Source organism: Pteropus alecto, unplaced genomic scaffold (assembly GCF_000325575.1).
Source record: "Pteropus alecto unplaced genomic scaffold, ASM32557v1 scaffold20, whole genome shotgun sequence".
NCBI lineage: Eukaryota > Metazoa > Chordata > Mammalia > Chiroptera > Pteropodidae > Pteropus > Pteropus alecto.
The window spans coordinates 17,996,249-18,015,281 of record NW_006436298.1 but is presented as its reverse complement, the minus strand read 5'-3'; the positions used below and the strand labels follow the sequence as shown (position 1 = coordinate 18,015,281).

General features: G+C 35.4%; 1 protein-coding gene and 1 non-coding gene across 2 annotated transcripts; both read right to left on the bottom strand.

The window, feature by feature from the left end:
• Window positions 1-16,410: 16,410 nt before the first annotated feature.
• On the bottom strand, window positions 16,411-18,665 carry LOC102882810 (cytochrome c oxidase subunit 7C, mitochondrial). Its single transcript, XM_006913202.3, has 3 exons — window positions 18,462-18,665; window positions 17,394-17,537; window positions 16,411-16,553 (listed from the first exon to the last, which is right to left on the bottom strand). Exons 1-2 carry the CDS (start codon window positions 18,534-18,536, stop codon window positions 17,421-17,423), a joined length of 192 nt encoding a protein of 63 aa, XP_006913264.1. The 5' UTR covers window positions 18,537-18,665; the 3' UTR covers window positions 16,411-16,553; window positions 17,394-17,420.
• On the bottom strand, window positions 16,661-16,723 carry LOC112480664. Its single transcript, XR_003046748.1, has one exon. It is a non-coding gene; the product is annotated as a small nucleolar RNA Z39 (small nucleolar RNA).
• Window positions 18,666-19,033: the final 368 nt, after the last annotated feature.

Below are 19,033 nucleotides of genomic sequence, written 5' to 3'. Positions count from 1 at the left end.
TTAAACCATCCTTGAAATTCATGATCCCTAATGTTTCCCTAGCATTAGGATTCAATGGCAGTCCTTCAGAAACAGCCTCAGCAACTGACAAATATTCAAATGTGTGACAGGGAATGAAAAGTTTGTCATATGTTAAAATGTTGATGGTAGAGAGGCTGGAGAGTTGCATCAAGGGGAGAACTAAAGTTCTTAAGTTATCCTTCATTTAGATTAATACTCTAAATTTTTTCACCCGGAGGCTGTGTAATGATCAGAACAGAAGCCAATATATAGTGGAGATGTTTAGCATGTATTAAATTTTCACATTTTCTTCAATATTTCCCAGCCTCCTTTTTGTTAAACAGGACCATATAATTACTTCTGGCCAATAATGTTTGAATAGAAGTGACATACTCTTCTGGTAGAAGCATAAAAGCAGGTATTTTCAACCACCACTTCCCTGGCACTCTCTTCCTCAACACAATAAGCTCTATTATTGTAGTAAATTTTATCGGTGCCACAAGAGGACAGAATCTCTGTCATCCTGGGTCATTGAACAAGGAGCAGACTTCCACTGAACTTGATGAATAATCATCATGAGGATTAAACCTTTTATTTTGTTAAACCACTTTGACTTTGGGATTATTTTATTAAATTATTGTTAAATTCCAATTTTCCTCTTTATTCATTTTATCCTGAATGCACACACAAGAATTTCTGAGTTAGAGAGAGGTATCTTAGTAAATTCCTCGCAGTGAATAATAATTGCTTCGGGCCCTGTTTCATTGTGCCCTTAGAGTGCCCTTAGAGTGGCACAATGAAAGACAAGTCACTTGTCCTATGTGAGTGGCCAAACATCCATAGTGAAGATGAGTAAAAACAATTTTTACCTGCTTATAAAAAGAAAGGAGGTAGATGTCTCCCTTCTCTTTTGTAAATAAAATCTCTCCAGGAGGAGGCAGATAGCCACTGCCTGTCTCAGCTTGTATGACCTACCTGCCTACATGAAAATCTCTATTGAGGAAGCCCTCCAGTCTTTAAGCTACCTTGGGGCTTAACCTAGGGACCTTTCAAATCAGAAGAATTAACTAGGCAAATGACTATAGAATTAATTTTCATGGTATGTGCAGATGCTTTTTACATTCTAAGAGAAGTGAAAACAAGCATTCTCTAACTTTATAGCATTAAAGTTTCTGTGGCCCAGGAGGCTAGATCAGGAGCATTGAGAAATCTCCTGATTCTCCACATTTACTATGATCTAGCCTCACCTGAATAATAAAACAGTTAAGAGTCAGACTAATTTTGGTAAAGAAAAGTGTACTTAAATGAAAATAGAAGAGGTGTACCTGAGAAGGTAGCCTTCATAAACATTTTTGAGGACTAAGAGCATCAAGCCAAGGATTTGACATTGTATTCATCCAAAAGCATTACAATGACTTTGGAGGCCTCGTTATCCAAAGGTGTCTATATATCAATCTAAATATTTCTAACAAGTCTCTGCTATGTGAGGGAGGCTCAAAATAGTAGTAAGTCTGAAGTGAGGAAAAGAAACTTCCTTGGAATAAATTCTAGAAAAGCCTTATTCTCTAGAAGAGGCTAGGGACTATGACTCCTTGAAGTCTGACACAGTCTTAGTATAGTAATTTAAAGTAACTTAACTACATAGACTTGGCCCAGAATATGCCTTAGGGGAACAAATATCTCCCCTGGCTTGGCTTCTGCTGTCATCTTCACCACACTTTTCTCTAGAGATGACCTCCAGCAGCTGTCATTCAAACTAACTATAAATTGAACTGGATACATAAAAGACCAAGAGAAACTTCACATTTTTCCCTTGAAAGGCTAAAGTAAAGCTCCTAAAATGAAGTTATTACTTCACTAAGTGAAATTAAATGGAGCTCTAAATACCAGCTATGAAATCTTTGTAAACATAAATTCTAATCTAGATTTTAAGGAGGATCTGAGATTCTCTTGAGGAACTGCAGCTTTATGAACATAAATCTTTGGTGTTATTATGTGCCAAAGATTCCTCTCTTCTGTAAATAGAAAGCCTAGCAGAATACAACATACAATAACATGACCTTTATCCATGGCTTTAGCCTTTTCTTCTTGAATTTAGTTCATCAACACAGAATCACAAAGGTCTGCCTTTAAAGCTCTAACCTTCAGCCTTGAGATTAGACTTGCCAATGAAAATAATAAAAATAATATTTTTCTCCCATAAAATCCATATCTTCAAAAAATTGAGGTAAATAGTGACTATATTTGTTATAACAATTATCTATATCATTATGGTATTTCACATGATGTTTGATTTTTCCTCACCTGTAATTTAGTTTGACACCTGGGCATGAATATCTGAAGCATGTCTAGTTAAAATTTTCTAGCTCTTAGTAGTGTATAATTAAAGTATTTGTAAGCATTGTGAATTTAATTGACATGTAAATGATATGCTTGTGGATGATAAGCACACGCTAATTTCCATATCAAGAATTGAAAGTAAATAAGAAGATTTTTTTCCTTGTAAGTCTTTTGACAGAGCCTCTTTGAAAGGCTTAACTTATTTTTTCTCATAATTATGTTATCAGAATAGGTTTGGCTCAAAATAAGAGTATTTATTTGAGCCTTGATAAAAATCCAAATGCTAAGTAATATATTGAAAACTGAATGGGCAGAAAACAAATTTAGAAGACAAAAACAGAGAAATGAGTGAGAGTTTGGGAGTGTATAGGCACAAAAATGAAAAATTATTTACAGAAGAAATACTTATTTTGACAGGGAAGGAATGAGTGATGCTACAGCATCCCTCTGCCACCTTCCTCACCCAATGTAGTGATTAAGAGCTAGACCTGAATTTAAATGTCAATATGTCATTTAATAGGTACATGTCCTTGGACATACTGGGTATTCTCTAAGCCAGTTTCTTGGTATGTTAAAAAGCACCTTCTTTCTTTCTCTCACCCATTAACAGCTTATTTGTAGGAAATACTTGTCAAGAAATCTTATTGGCTCTATCTTCAAAACATATTGTGTTGTTCCAAGAATCCATTATCCCTTGTCTGAATACTACAATATGCCTTCTTTGCCTATTTTGCTCCTTCTGTGTATTCTCAATGCTGAAGCCACAGTGAACCTTTGAAAATTTAAGTCAGATTGTGTCACAACTTTCCTCTAAATCTTCCAGTGACTCCTGTTCTCGTTCAGAGTAATAGACAAGGTACTTAGGTTTACAAGGCTCTGCCTGCTCCAGCCTGCAGCAACCTCTTTCTAACTAGGCTCCCTCACTGCTGTGCTTTAGCCACTCTGATCTTCTTGATATTTCTTGAACCCAACAGGCAAACTTCTGCCTTAGGAACACACTTCCCCCAAATATCTCAAGTTTTCACTTAAATGTTAACTTCTCAGTGAGGCCTACATTGACAACCCTATTTAAAATTACAACTAATCCTTCCCTGTCCTACCCACCATCCCTCTTCCCAGTTCTATTTTTTTCCTCAAAGTACTCCTGCTTCGAAGACACTATATAATTTGCTTATTATGCTTATTGTTTATTATCTGTCTTTACCCCTTTAGGATGTAAACTTAGCATAGGCAGGGATTTTGCTCAGTTTTGTTCACTGATGTATGTCAAGCTCCTGGACCAGTACATTAGACCTGGTAGGTGCTCAATAAATATTTATTAAATGAATAAATAAATAAGTACCTATGCCATAGTCTTGTTTTGAAGATTAAATTCAATAGTTTAATAGTGCTACCACTATACTCTTGCCCAGACATTTCTAAACCTTCCTGTTTATAAAATGTCATCAGTCCCCCCTCCCCATTATTCTCAATTATAAAAGGAAAAGAAAAAACATAAAAAGACACTATGTAACAATTACTTTTTAAAAATATTTTTTTAGCTTCATTAATATGCTTGTTTGCTTTGAGACGTAAGACCTTGGGCTGCCAACACATTCATAGTTTTATAAGATGCATTTTAACTAATCCTTTGCAATACCTACTGTTAACAGAACATCCTGAAGAGATTAAGCCTCTGTAGAAACACTAAACACAAACACACACAGGAAATCAGGAACAGAGGCCAGTTTTAAGATCAAGTAAGTAAAGGAGACTCAGCAAATACACTAAGAGGTGACAAAATACATTGAGATCTAAATAATGTTTCTACCTCAGTTAACACATTAACAGCTTAGTTAACTGCATATGTACAAAGAAAAGAAATATTAATACCTCCTTGCACTGTGGTAAAACATTCATTATAGATAATTCAGCACTTATTTCTCAGTAAACAGTTGATTTTGAATATTAAAACCAAGTATTCTGTACTTTATAGTTTGATATCGAAATTCTTCCATGTTTTAAAATTTTATTTTCTCTGTAACTATAAAAGCTTACTTTTTATATTAACTTAATCTCTCCAGCAGATTTTCCATTACACCAATATATTGTAATTCTTATTCATAACTCAGTCTTCGGTGATTTTGGTTAACCCGCACAAATAAAATGACATAATTGAATGCTTAAACCTGATGGACACATGCAGTCCTCAAATTTGTGCAGATCCCTCATGAAACACAGCCTGAAATGGTCCACTCATTTATCTCTACAATATCTTTAGTGTAAGTATAATCTTTTATTAAATTTCAGGTCATAGTCTCCCTTCTCTAGGAGACTTTCAATGTATTCATAAAGTCAAAAATCCATTCATTTTATTTAGTTTCTTGAAATGATTATGATACATATGTGTGCATGAACACATACACACACACAAAGATTAAAAGCTTAAAAGGCTGAAGTATATGTCTAAATTATCCTTGAGGACAACTCAAAGATATATGCAAATATATATGTATATACATATTTATACATATATATTTTTAAGTGTATGTTTTTATATACATATATTTCTATGACCATAGATGTTAAATGAGAAAAATTAACAAATGTGGCAGAAAATTATTTCTAAATCTACCAATCCTTGCTTTCATTCCTTTTGAAGAATCATTTTTGTTTCTCATAGGTAACATTTCAACAGCTAAAGTTTAGCCTTTTTATGTTCTCATAACATGTTATTTTAGTTCGGTGCCTGGGAAGTTTTTCACATTTGCAGATTAATGATTGATTTGACTCCAGGGCACTAAGGTCCAAAGTTTTGTCTTGATGAGGACTCCTTCTAACAATGTGATATTTTGGAGTCTATCATCTTTACTTACAAACTATACAAAAGAGGTTGTCATAACAACCAGAGCTTAGTAGCTTAGTGTTCCAGATTTTCAGATTTAATTTTATACCTAAGTAATATCATCTCTCCGCATTGCTTTAAGCCATCCGTAAAATAAATGAAATATTTACCTTAAGCATTAAAAAGGAATGCTTAAAGAATTTCCTGTAATTCAACATATATGTACAATTCATATATGTCTCTCTCTATATAAATATGTTTATGTGTTTTATCTATAATACATATGCAAATATGTGCTCTATTTCAGTATGGTCCAACCTGTTCCTCACATATATATGACCTTAAATTCTGCTCATCCCTCAAGACCCAAACTCCACAAAAATTGTCTCACGTACATTAGATTTCTAGCTCCCACATGCTCTGGAATCCCTCTTTGAGCCTATTTCCAGCACTTACCTTACTTTGTACTTAATTTATGTGTGTAAGCATCTATCTTAATCCCAGGTTACTGTGCTCCTGAAAGATGGGAAATATCATTTTACTTTTCTTAGTGTTTTTCTCAAAGACTACTACAGAGATGGTCTCCAACCTTTTTGGGACCATGGACCGGTGCTCCTATAGAATCTAATGCCTGATGATCTGAGGTGGAGCTGAGGCAGATGCTAGTGCTGTGAAGCGGCTGCAAATACAGAAGAAGCTTCACTCCCTGGCCAGGCACTCACCTCCTTCTGTGTGGCCTGGTTCCTATCAGGCCACAGACCAGTACCAGTCCTTGGACCGGGGTTGAGGACCCCTGTATTACATACGGTGCCTTAAAACAGAGGACTTAAATAGATATTGAGTAAAACAAATATATCTTTGTCAAGTAGCTCCTTGGGAAAGGCACATAGAATTCTGCTTTGATGGAATACTGACACACTATGTACATATACGAATGGAACTGCCTTCAACTTTAGAGTACAACATTCATCTTATTAAATATTAAAATGAGCTCTTTGTAGAGTACTGCCTCTTACTGTCATTTGATTAACTGCACTATAAAGTTATTTTATAATGCCAGAGAAAGTGTTAAGTATTCAAGACATTAAAAGACTTTATCACAGGCGTTAGAATGTAGAGGCCTTAAGGTTTTAAGACCAGAACTAAATTAACTATACAGATAGAGAAGACATGATACTTTTCACATTGGCTGGACTTTTGAAAAATTTTCTATTCTTATTTCTTTTTGAAGTCACAATGTAAGATCCAATTTTTGCATTTTGCAAATGTACATGATATAATATAATTGCTAAAGAATCTAATAAAGTACACAAATACAATAAGCACATTACGGAAACAAGACAATTAGGGACAACGGGACGCGTTCTTTTCCTGCATTTCATTTTCAAATATCGCTTATACTGAATATTCCACCCTTCCACTTTTAATATTCTTACTTTGATTGAACCCTCATATTTCCATTCTCAAATCACCTCTTTCTGGTTATTCTTTCCCAAATTCTCTTCTTAACTAGGACATCCTGCAGGTGGTTGCAAATTAATATTGCTCTTGTCACCTATATACTCAGAATTGTAATGAGTTGTAGCCTACCATCAATCCTAAACTTTAAGTTATCCCATCAGTCCTCACTCCTTCCCCCAACCATCACCCCACAACAACCCTTCCCCTTTGCCATATATATCAATTGAGGCTCATCTTAGGACACTCAGGCCAAGGGCTTCTTCATAATTCACGAAGTTTATTCTCCTATCTTCAACTATGTTCTACTCTTCTCTATACTTGGAATGATCTTAGTTAAATTCACTTCCACAAACATTAAGTGAGTACTAACTGTTTATCAGAGACTGTGCTAGGTATCAGAGGGGGAAAAAAAAACAACCCATAAATATGCAACAGTTGCCTTTAAGGATACTTTATTCTTTAATCTTTCATTCTCAATTCTTTTTGTCTTTTCTCTACATGCTCCTTAAGATATCTCTGAGAAGAAAATTTTCTGATTCACCTCACCTGATGCGGCTCATTCTTTTTCTTCATATATTCCCTTACTCCATATTCCAGTTCTTTAACTGTACTATGTTATCTGTTAAGTTCTTAGGTCAGATTTTCTCTGGGAAATGCTTTGAAAATGCTGGAACTGATAGTAATATTTGTAATTCCTAAAATAACACTAATTGATAGGTACATCTAAGGCATCTTTATGCTTTGAAACTTTTATATATAAATTTAAAAAAATTATATGCTCTATGAAGTTCTAGACACAGTTAATCTACGGAAAAGAATCAGAAGAATTGTTGCTTCTGGGAGGTAGGGACAGGGGTTGATTGGGAAAGGGCATGAGGAAGCTTTCTAAAGTTAACATTCTGTATTTTAATACAAATTTTCATTATTCAGGTATATGTATTTCTCTAAATGCATCAAATAGTCATTAAAATTTTGTCCATTTCACTGCATGTAAATTTTACCTTTTTATCTTTCTTTTGTATTTATTTCTTATTCTTAGCTGTTTTTTAATGTTGTTCCTTCAGTTTTTTCATTAAATTTTAGGCAAAGCCGTCCTTCCTCAGGCATCTTGTTAATTTCAAAGATTATTGTGTCTTTTTTTCCCCAATTTTTTCCAGTTTGATCAGCTATTGCTTCAAAACTCCCAGCACCAACGCCTGTTCTAAGTTTCTAAATTTTTAATTCAAGGTGTCTTTTTTTCCCTTCAATATTTTCAAATGTTAAAGATATCTTATTTCAGATTGAATTGTATTAAGATTTCTTCTGCTTCAAGGATGTTTTTTGAGGGGGACAGAATTTTCATCAACTGAAATGATATGCTATAAGTCAAAATTTCTGTTTTCTTACTTTGTGGGAATGCCATCTTGTCATATGCTATTCACTTTGAAATATTATTTTCCTATACTAGTAATATAATTATATGTATCCAGAGTGAGAATTTGAGAAAGCTAACTAGGTTTCTTAGTTCAAAAACATTCTCTTCTTTTGATATGGTGAAATATTAGTTTTTTTTTTTTTTTTAAACCAATGTTTTAAAGAGGGCTGGGTGTATTTTCTGATTTTGACTCTGTTTTTACAGAAACCGTAATTTCTCCCTCTTGCTTTTTTTTCTTCATTTACCAGAAGCCTCCAAGGGTGCATTTCCCTGACACTTGTATTTACTCAGAAGTGGTGCCATTCTGAACTTCTGCTTTGGGCTCTACACATTTACAGTAGCAGTGCACCAATATACAAGATCTCAAGCTGATTCTCAATATATTCCCACTCTGACTACAACTAGTTTTTGAGTGATTTTTATCTGCATCTCAACATCTGTAGTCTCCCTACTTCCACCCCTCATTCATATCCTCTCTGCTTCCACTCCATCTCTGCTTAAGTCTCCTCTTGGGTATAGGCTCTAGACATGATTTTGCTGTTCTGAATGGTTATTTCCCTACTTACAGGTAACTTAAGATCTGTCTCTTAGTCATTAGGGTTCCTGAATCAAATTCTGATGTGTGTGTAGGCTTCGCAAACAAGTAATTCTGGGATACCAGCAGAGTGTCTGAGAATTCAACTCAATTCTGATGCTATCTGGAGATAGCATCACATTCCATAGGTAAAGGGCTCATTTCCATAAGACTGCCCTCTATTTACCTGTGTTTCTGACCAAATGTCTATAGAGCAGAGGTACCCATGAACCTCTCCTTGGATTTGATTAATTTTCTAGAATGGCTCACAGAACTCAAGAAACCTGTTTACTCACTAGATTGCTGTTATGGTTACCCAACCTGGAAGCTCTCTAAAACCCCTCCCTTTTGGGTTGAGAAGCTTTAATGATATAGGCATGATTTATTAACTCACTGTCCATTTGCGATTGATTTAACCTCTACCCCCTCTCCCCTCCCTGGAAATCAGAGAGTGGAACTAAAAGTTCCAATTCTCTATTTAAGAGTGATATCCCTGGAAACTATCCCCCATCTTTTGGCGCTTTCCAAAAGTCACCTTCATTAACATAAACCCAATTGTGGTGTAAAGGAACTTGTGAGGAATAATCAGACACTTATTTCACCTTTATGGCTCTAAAACCTTTTCAGGAACAGTGAGGACAAGAGACCAAATATTAAAACAAAAGATACTCTCATTACTATTATGGCTCAAAAAATTACAAAGATTTTGGGATCTGAGCCAGGAACTGTGGATAAAGACCAAATATATATGAGAAATATTTTTTGGTCATCTGAATGACTATATATTTTGTAAATCAATATCACACTTAGTTACATTAAAGGCATAGATTATGGGTAAATTTGCTTTTCCTACTAATCAGTAAGATTTTTTGCAGGACAATATTTTGGAGGGAAATTTAGATTTAGGAGGTATCTTAGTCTATTCAGGCTGCTATAACAGAATACCACAGACAGGGTGACTTATAAACAACAGGAATTTCTCACAGTTTGGAGGCTGGGAAATCCAAGATCAAGTTGCCAGCATATTTAGTGTCTGGTGAGGGAGCTCTCAAGTGTTTCTTTTATAGGGGTACTAATTCCATTCATGGGGGCTCCAATATTATGATCTAATCACTTTCCATAGGCTCCACCTGCAAATACAATTGGACTGGGGATTAGGTTTCAAAATATGAATTTTGGTGGGATACAAACTTTCAGTACATAGCAGGAAATTTTTTTTTTCTGCAATTACTTGGAAATATTTAGAATTCCCTTTCTAAAATCCAGACAGTTTTTTTCTTTTCAGACAATTCATATTAAATCCCATAATGGCAAAGATTGCAAGCCAGTCTTGCTATAAATTCATCCTACTGTGTGAATCAGGAAGTATTTTTGGTACTGTAATCAATAGTAATGTCTCCCAAATCTCAGACTGTTGAGGAAAAAGCTGCATTTGAGAATTTTAGATTATCTTGTTCTTTAACTGGTAATAAAATAATGATACTAAAACTGTTTGGTTCTGCTACACTGAGTGTATACAACTCAATCAATTTATGATTGTGGGAAAACCCATGGCTTCTCAAGTATTTAAATATATGGAAGGAAGGAACTCCATGAGTAGTCTAATAGCTGAAAATAAAACTATAACCATTGAATCATCATCAGTTAATTGCTGTCTTCTAGGTCAAAACTGTGAAATATTTGTAATTTCATATGGTACAATTTAATATATACCCTGATTGAGAAAGTGTGGTTGATTTTGATAGCATGAGAGCTTAAGCATGATAGAGATTTCAGGATAGAATTTAAGGATAGAATAAAATTGCATTGAGAGAATGTCTCAGAATATAATACACTGGGAATTTTGTTGATAATATTAATTTGAGCAGATTAGGGTTAAAATGTAAGCCTGATAAATGTATTAATATATATTTAACTGGTCATCTGCTATTTCTAGGCATCTGGAGAGAATTTCCTAGACTGGCTTCTCATATACTTGTAAAGTGCTATTAAACCTAATTAGTATTCATCCTACCTCATTCTATCTAAATACATCGTTAAAAGCCTAATATTTATGAAGCATGGTACTAAGTTTTGGAATTCTGAAAAAAAAATATCATACACACAAAGCTTATTCTAAAGAATATAGAACCCTATTAAAGTACTGAATAATTATATTCAATATCAATTATTGTGATACCTGCCTTTTTTCGGATCTGGAAGAAATGGGAAGGGCAACGAATTTTTGTAGGAATAATCTAAAAAATTCAAATTTGAGATGACCGTGCAGGAATACTACCTAGAGTTGTACTGTTTTCAAATGTATAATGTAAAATGAAGGTTACCGGACAAGGGAGCAAGCGCGTTCTGGTTTAATGGGTTCACTTGGAAGAAACTGATTTTTCTAATTTTTACAAAGGTGTCCCACAGGATAAGTGGGGTCCATTAAAATGAGAGATAAGGTGGAAATACCTAGTAAGTAGCAACACAAAACTGCAGCTCAAAATCACTTGATCATTAACTCACTTCAGTGACAAAATCACCGCAGCTATGACCTTCATCATTCTGGCCCCTGTTCACACTTGGGAAGTGCTGAAAAGAGGTTTTTCCTCACTAACTTGAGTCAGGCTTTTGTGTGGTACCCATATTTGTAGCTATAGATACAATTCATTTTAAATTGGAAGAGTACTTAGAAGATCTTCAAGCTGACGCAGAATTCTACAATTGAAGAATCAGAGACTAGAGAAATTAAGTAATCCTTTTAAAGGTCATATGGAATACCTAAATTTTTCAATGAGGGTGGGCCAAGTTTTGCTGCATTAATAAACAATCCTCAAACTCCAGGGGCTTAAAAAAAAGTTTCTTGCTCATTCTATGCATTTGACAAAGGGCTCTCCTCATGAGCCTCCCAGGGACCCAGGCAGATGGAGGTTATATCCCTGTAGCGAGAGGAAGGAAACTTGGTGGGTTGTACGCTCTTTCAAAACTTCCATGAAGAAGTAAAACACATTATTTCTGCTCATAGTTTCATTTGTCAAAGCAAAGGGAACAGTTCAATACTGCCATGCATATGGAAACTGGCACTTTGGTGAAAAGCCCTAATGACTACTATGCCACGTGAGAGGAGAGGACTCAAATAGCTTGTACTTATATTCAAATAAGTTCAAGAAGTCTCTCTAAAATCAACCATAAATTATAATTATACACTCACAAAATATTTTCACTGTATTAATGCAGTTATATAGAAAGTGGCAACCTTCCTTCTGGTCTATAAAATTTTGATAGCTATGAGAACAAAAAATATCATTTAATAATGGATAAAAATTTTTAAAAAGTATTGATGTGGGCAGAGTCTAAATCATGTGAAAGCTTTCATTACTTACTACAGAGGAATTCACTTTCTATTGAAAAGAAAACAGAAAAATATAACAATATTTCTCCGTCTATAATCAGCTTATTCTGAAGTTCTGCTCTAAAGACCTGTGCTATGGTCTCTATTTATTGGATATACTAACATAAAGTCTTATTACATTTTGACATTTAAGTTTGTCTTTTCTGTATACTATTTGGAATAGTTGCAGCAAGTGCTGTCTTTTGCATACCCAAGAGCCACTTTCTTCTTTTCTGTTGGAATCCTGATTTGTTCCAGGGTCCATTCTTCCCACGAGAGACTTGGGATAAAATCCTAATTGCCCAAATCTAATCACTGTGGCTCTTGCTACTCTCCTTTCTTCTTAAAAATAACTTGAAACAGTAATTTCTCTTGCTGGATATTGTTGAGTCTGTAAGAGATGCCTGGAACTGAAGCAGCCAGCTTATAACAAAGAAATAACTTAAGAACAATGGCTGAGTAAAAGAGGCCTTTAAACTCATTGAGATTTATCTTTTTTAAAAATGTAAAATAATACATCCCCTAATTTTTTAAGCCAGTGCTTCTCAAATGCCTGTCTGAAACATGATCGACAGCTACTATCAGAATGTGTATCAACACACATTTTCTTTCATCAAGGAAGGTTTTCTACAAAGAATATAGATCGACTAAATGGTGCAGCCAATGACAGTCGAGTTACATTTTGACAAAAGCTCCTAATCTGAGTCTGCAGTAATTGGATTATTTTAATATACATTTGCTTGGAGAACCAAAGTCAGCACGTTACCAGGGAAAAACTTATGTTCAGAAAACAATGAAATGTACCTCATTTTGGTGTACAGTCTAGGCGGCCTGGAGTTTGCTCTTTTAAGGTCATTTTATCATACTTGGCTTCAATTCAATAATCCATTCAATAAATGTCCATTGATCACTTACTAGATTATACATGCAGGATACATGAATAAATAAAAGCTTCCTTGGTCTCAGAAAGATCACAAGCTGATATGGAAAATATATAAGAAATCAGAAATTACAGTACATGCTGAGGTAATTATAAAGCTATTTGTAGGGTGTTAGAGACTTATGAGTAGTGTTTGGGAAAATGGGGAGGAATCAGCAAGGACAAACTACAGAAAATGTGACACCTGACCTAAGTTAAGAAATGGAGCTGTGGCCAGAGTGACATGCTAAGGAACTGGCATCTTATTGAAAGTGACAACTTATTACATGATGACTTGCATTTTAGTACCATGACTCCAGGAATTTTTACACTGGTAATGTATCTGCTGGACAGCTGGTTAGAACTGTAGCTTAATTGAAACCACCTAAAACTGAATTATAACTTTGGGATCAACTTGAACAATTTCAAAATGTCCACTTTAGTTCTTCTGTATTTTTCATTCAGCACGCCACAACATAAAGTTACCTAAAATTAGACATATTCCTATTTTTAATCACAACCACACTAAGATACTGACATATGAAAAACTGAGGCAGAGATCATCTCTTGTTGAAGTGGTCAAGCCTGGCTTTGAATCCAAGCAAATCTTAATCCTGAGCCCATATTCTTCACCCATTTTTACTGCCTCTGCAGCAAAATGCAGGATATCTTTTTTAGGGCAACCAAACCTTAATTACGGAGGCAATAGTGGCTTCTCTTAAAAGCAAAACCTGGGTTTTGGGCTTCTGCCAAACTCCCTATTCCAGTATTCTGGAATCGGAAACACCTGCATAAGGTACATTTTACTTGGCCTATCAGTTTCATGTAAGTATGTATGGGTCTATCGTGTTATTTTTTCCAAAACCTGAATTTTTATGAAAATCTTGTGGTTGTGTTAGCTTGAATTAAAAAATGTACATGGTGGGAAGGGTGAGGTAGATGGGGTCAAAAATGTAAAATTGGAAGTTATATAAATTACACTGTGAATAAAAAATAAAAGTGTACATAGTGTGTATATACATACACACAAATTACAAAAATTAATACAGTGGTTTTTAAAAATTCAAGCCAACACAAAATTATACTGGAGTCGTGTTTTTTATGAAACTGTGATGGCAAATTTTAAGTGTCAGTTTGGCTGGGCCACGTCCAGATATTATTAGGTCAAACATTACTATGGCTATTTCTGTGAAGGTGCTTTGATGAAATTAAAGGTGACTATTCTTCATAACATGGGCGAGCTTCATTTAATCCGTTGAAGACATTAAAAGAAAAAGACAAAATTCCCAGGAAGAGGGAATTCTGCCAACAGATGCTTCAGACTGGCACTTTAACTCTTCTGTACTTAACCCCCATCAGATTTTGAACCTGACAAGCTTCAACAATCCCATGAGCCAATTCCTTCATCTCTCTGCATATACATCAGATTGGTTCTGTGTCTCCAGAGATCACCAATACAGAAACTAAACATTTGTTTGGTCTCATATCATTCAGTATACTCACACTGAAAGTCAGCCTATCGAACCCTTTTTATAGGAGTGGGACAATCCATGCCTCCTATCTCAGAAAAGGAAAAGCGTTTTATTTTTCACTTACAGCAGGTCCTTGGATGTCATTTTGTTGTAACACTAGTGAGAAAATAGTGATCTTGGCTAAGGCCACTGTCTGTGTGGTTTGCACATACTTTCTGCGTGGATCTTCTCTGGGTACACTGGTTTCCTTCCACATCCCAAAGCTGTGCAGGATAACAGACATGCCTAAATAGTCCCAGAGTGTGGGTGTGCATACAACCTAAGCTGCCAGAACAGGCTCTGGTCACCCTCGACCCTGAAAAAAATAAGTAGGTTGGAAAACAATTCATGTTTCTATTAAACTTTCTTAAATGTGTGTATAGCTCACATTTATTTCAATGTTTAATGTTAGAAGTGTTTTAGGTGTTTATTTAGGTTGGTGATTTTTGCGGGGAGTGGGGGTAGAATCAGATATATGCTGTAGAAACTTAGCTCTTGTTTACACCAATTAGTCTATGGTAGACTGGTTTCATTAAGTTGTTTTGCTTCAAGTCTCAGAACCTACTGGCAATGTTAGGTCAGGTCTTACTCTATGATCTTCAAACACTTTAACTTAGGAAGACAAATTTAACAAATGAGAGTTCTACCTGCACCCTGCTGTCTGGTACTGTTAACTTTTGATTCTTGATGCATTTTAAGTCATAAAAAAAAAAAATCATTTAGGACTTGCCAGAAATTAAAATGTTTTTATATAGCACACTAATTCTCAAAATACAAGTTAAGGCTCTATCCCCATTACCTACATGAAAACCAAGACCATTCAATTTGTAATTTAAGGGCAAAAATTTAAACCAAGAATTCAGAATCATTTTATGAACTCTATAAACTTACCCTTCTTAAAGGTAAGAAACCTTTATGTTCCATAGAAAAACACTAACATAAGATGACGTTTCACGGATGGATAATCAAAAAATGATGACACGCAAGTATAGGGAATAGGTGGACAGAGTCATTTAGATTAAACTGCATCCATATCTGAGCAGTTGCCAGGTGGTTACTGAAGTCTAAAATAGGCCTTTTCACACAAACTAAGAAAAAAGAATTTAAGGTTCTAGTAAATCAGTAGTTTAATATTAGGGACAAACAGCAAATCTAATGTTGAGGAATGACCTAGGCAGCCATTTTGTTCCATGAAGGAATGTAGAACCACCCAGAGCAATTTGTTAAGAATCCACAAATAGACTTTTATGTTGACTCTTCTAGTATTAAATATTAATTTAAAAACAGTACAGCTCTCACCAAAAAGTTGAGGAAAAACAAGCCACCAGCGATATTCCAAAATTGACCAAACTGGCATTAAAATATTCAGTAGCCAATCACTTGATTTCCTTGCCCTAATATAAAACCCTAGAAATTAAGTTATTATACTTTAAGTGGCAAGCAGCATTTCACTACTCATGTAAATCTGATTCACTGATACAATGATTAATCAGAGGCATTTTCTAACCAATTTCTACTCATCAAGAGTTCCAAAATAAATGAGTAATATTTTCTATATTCTACTTTACATGCTATTACATTCTATTTCAAATGTGTTTTTATTCAGTCTAAGACAGACTAATATTGGTCAGTAGCACATTTATTCAGGCAAAAATCTGTTTTAGGGTATAGGTCTGGAAGAAAAAAAAAAACAAAGCTTTCAACTGCAACCTGTACACACTATTGTTTTCCTCATGATTATCAGTCATGGAAAAAACCAACATCTTTAAGTAAAAAGGAAGACTAAATCTCTTCAGATCTCTAAATTGAAAAACAACAAATTATTATAGCACTACCAAAGTCAAGTTTGAATTCTTTGATAACATAAATTACCAACAAAGTTGTGACCTAGGAACCAAAAATTAAATCTCAGAATTTAAGACCAAGAAACAAGCTAAATCACACACATTTTGATCAAGAAACAAATAGAGATATTACCCAAATAAAAAGTACACACATTTTCAATTATCACATTTTCTATTTCAGAGTAGAGGCATTAGGGATTCATGTCTTAAGTTTATTTACAAACATATCTAATATGTTGAGTTCAACAGTTTGATCCATTTTTCAAGGGGACTGCACCTCTTAAAATGTTCTTCATCTGCAAATAAAAATACACACAAAAAATTAATGGTATTTTCAAAATTCCATTCAACAGAAATCATGTAGTTTCATTAATATATTGTCTGTCCATTAGTTTATGACTGGTACATCAGAAAGCGTTTACAGTATCATGACTTCACTCATACTGATTTGCTTCATCATATGCACCAAAATCTTTCCATGGCTTGAATAAATCATTTCCCTTCTAAACTACGACAAAGTCTTTACTTTCCAAAGTATATTTTGGAGTTTATTCTGATTATCCCACAGTTTCCTACAGTGCTGTTTTGAGGAAAATTCTGGTTACGATTAAGCTAAATTTCACACAGGGAATCTGCTAACCTTCCAGTACACAAGTAGGCACACACTAATATATTGCCCTCAAGATAGACTAACATTAATCAGTTTGCTAAAACTTTACCTGGTTAAGACTGTGAGCTCTGTAACAAGACTCCCTGGGTAAAAACCTTGTTCTACTGTCATTAGCAATGAAACACTGGAAAATTTAACTTTTTTTTTTTTGTCTTAGATCAGGTTAATATTATCCAATTCACAGGCTTGCCTGGGAGCCACATGAGATTATTAATGTAAAGTATGCCTCACAATCAGTTACCCTCAATAAACCCTGGTTTTCAGGTAAAGAAACACTTATTTCTAGGTTTATCAACATGTTTCCACCAATGTCACACATGCACTTAACTTCAGGAATCAGCCCTACCTGTAAAAATGTATTTGTAATTTTTTTTTGTTTGTTTCAGAAGGTAGGGTGGAGAAAGGAGAAAGAAATAAATAAAAGGGGAAAGCACTGCTTTGGGAAGATTAGAAATCTATTAATTACCTGTTTTATGGATTAACTAAAACATCCTCATTTCTTAAGGAGCTGGTGTCTTACTATAAAGAAAGGTGCAGCAAATCCAGATCCAAAGTACAAAGTCATCATAGCTAGCAACCGCCATTTATTTTCCACTGAAAATGGCAAGTTCTGTTGGAGAAAAAAGAGAACAGCAACAAAAACAGAACTTCAAATCATCTGATTTTATAGATCAAAAATACACAGGGGATGCTAGTTTTTTATATTTTACATAATCAGGTTATACATGCCACATATCATAGCACCCTTTAATGATTATCTTTCAAATCCTATGACCTTCATCATACATAACAGTAAAAGGTAAAAACATATTTACTGAGAACCAGGAATTGGTCTGATGAACTCAAGTGTAAAACAGTGAGCAGCTTTCTATTTTAGAAAATGAAAAATATTCTCCAAAAGTAATTTTAGAAATAGAATGCATTGCTCTAGTTTACTTATAAACTAGCCACCAAAGCACATTTCAAGGTTAACTGCACTATGTAGTTTTACTTTTTCATAATCAAGCAGCCCTACCCTCAATATCTTTTCTCAGCCCTTTACCACTAGTTACCACTGCTAACTTCCCGATTTAAGTATTTATACTTGAGGCTAAACCTGACCTTCACCTAGGAAAGTTAACACAATTTAGTCAACTCATTAGAAATGAGTGTTGACCCACAATCATAGGCCCTTATTATCTTTGTTAGTTTCCAGTGACTTTCATTCCGAGTTCGGTGACCTCTAGCTCGGCTTTAAGACACAATAGCTGCCGCAAAGATCTCCACGACTCTCCAGATCTTGCAGCGGAAAGGGGGAGGGCTAGGGCGAGGTTGGGCCTTCAGTCCACCTTCTCATTCCTTTCCTCGAGTAAGGCATCCAGGGTCCTGAGTTTTCTATCTTGTCTCTGAGGTAAGTGGAATGCTAGTCGGCGTCCCAGACCAAATTCCTGGCTTACCATCTCCCTCTACATGACCCATAGGCGGCCTTGGGAGTTTCGCGAGTCGCAGCCAAGTGCCCCCTCCCTAAAGAACCCGAGGCCCTATACACACTAACCTTCCCTGGGCCCTCCTCATAGTGGCTCCTACGGACCACTGAAGTTGTGAACCTCCGGATGCTCTGTCCCAACATGGCGCTGTTGGAAGCCCTGCAGAAGGAGCAGGGACCCAAAATGAGGAAATGGCGGTAGCACACTAAGTCCTCCTTTTTTCACGACCTTGTTCCCCTGAGTGCAAGGACCGAAAGGGAAGGTGGGAAATGGGGCGGAGCTCTCGGAAAACGCGACAAAGTGATGGGCTCAGAGCATTTTGGGAATTGTAGTTCGAAACGTCGAGTCGCCCAGTTGGCCCTGAGGGATTATGGAAAATGTAGTCTCGAGTCAGGCTCATGGAGGATCAGAACTCCGTTTATTACTAACAGTGACTCATTCAGACTCGAGTTCTTACCGAGTTCTTGACAGGATTCTTGGGGTCTGTTTCCCAGGACGATTTTACTGAATTTAGTGAAGCTGTTTCACCACGTGTGCTCTAGTTTGTGAAACAAAAATAAACCTTTCCCTTCTTTTTTTTCGTTACTATATACTAAAAGCCTGTGATTTACATTACTCTGCCAGCACTGAGAGATGTGTG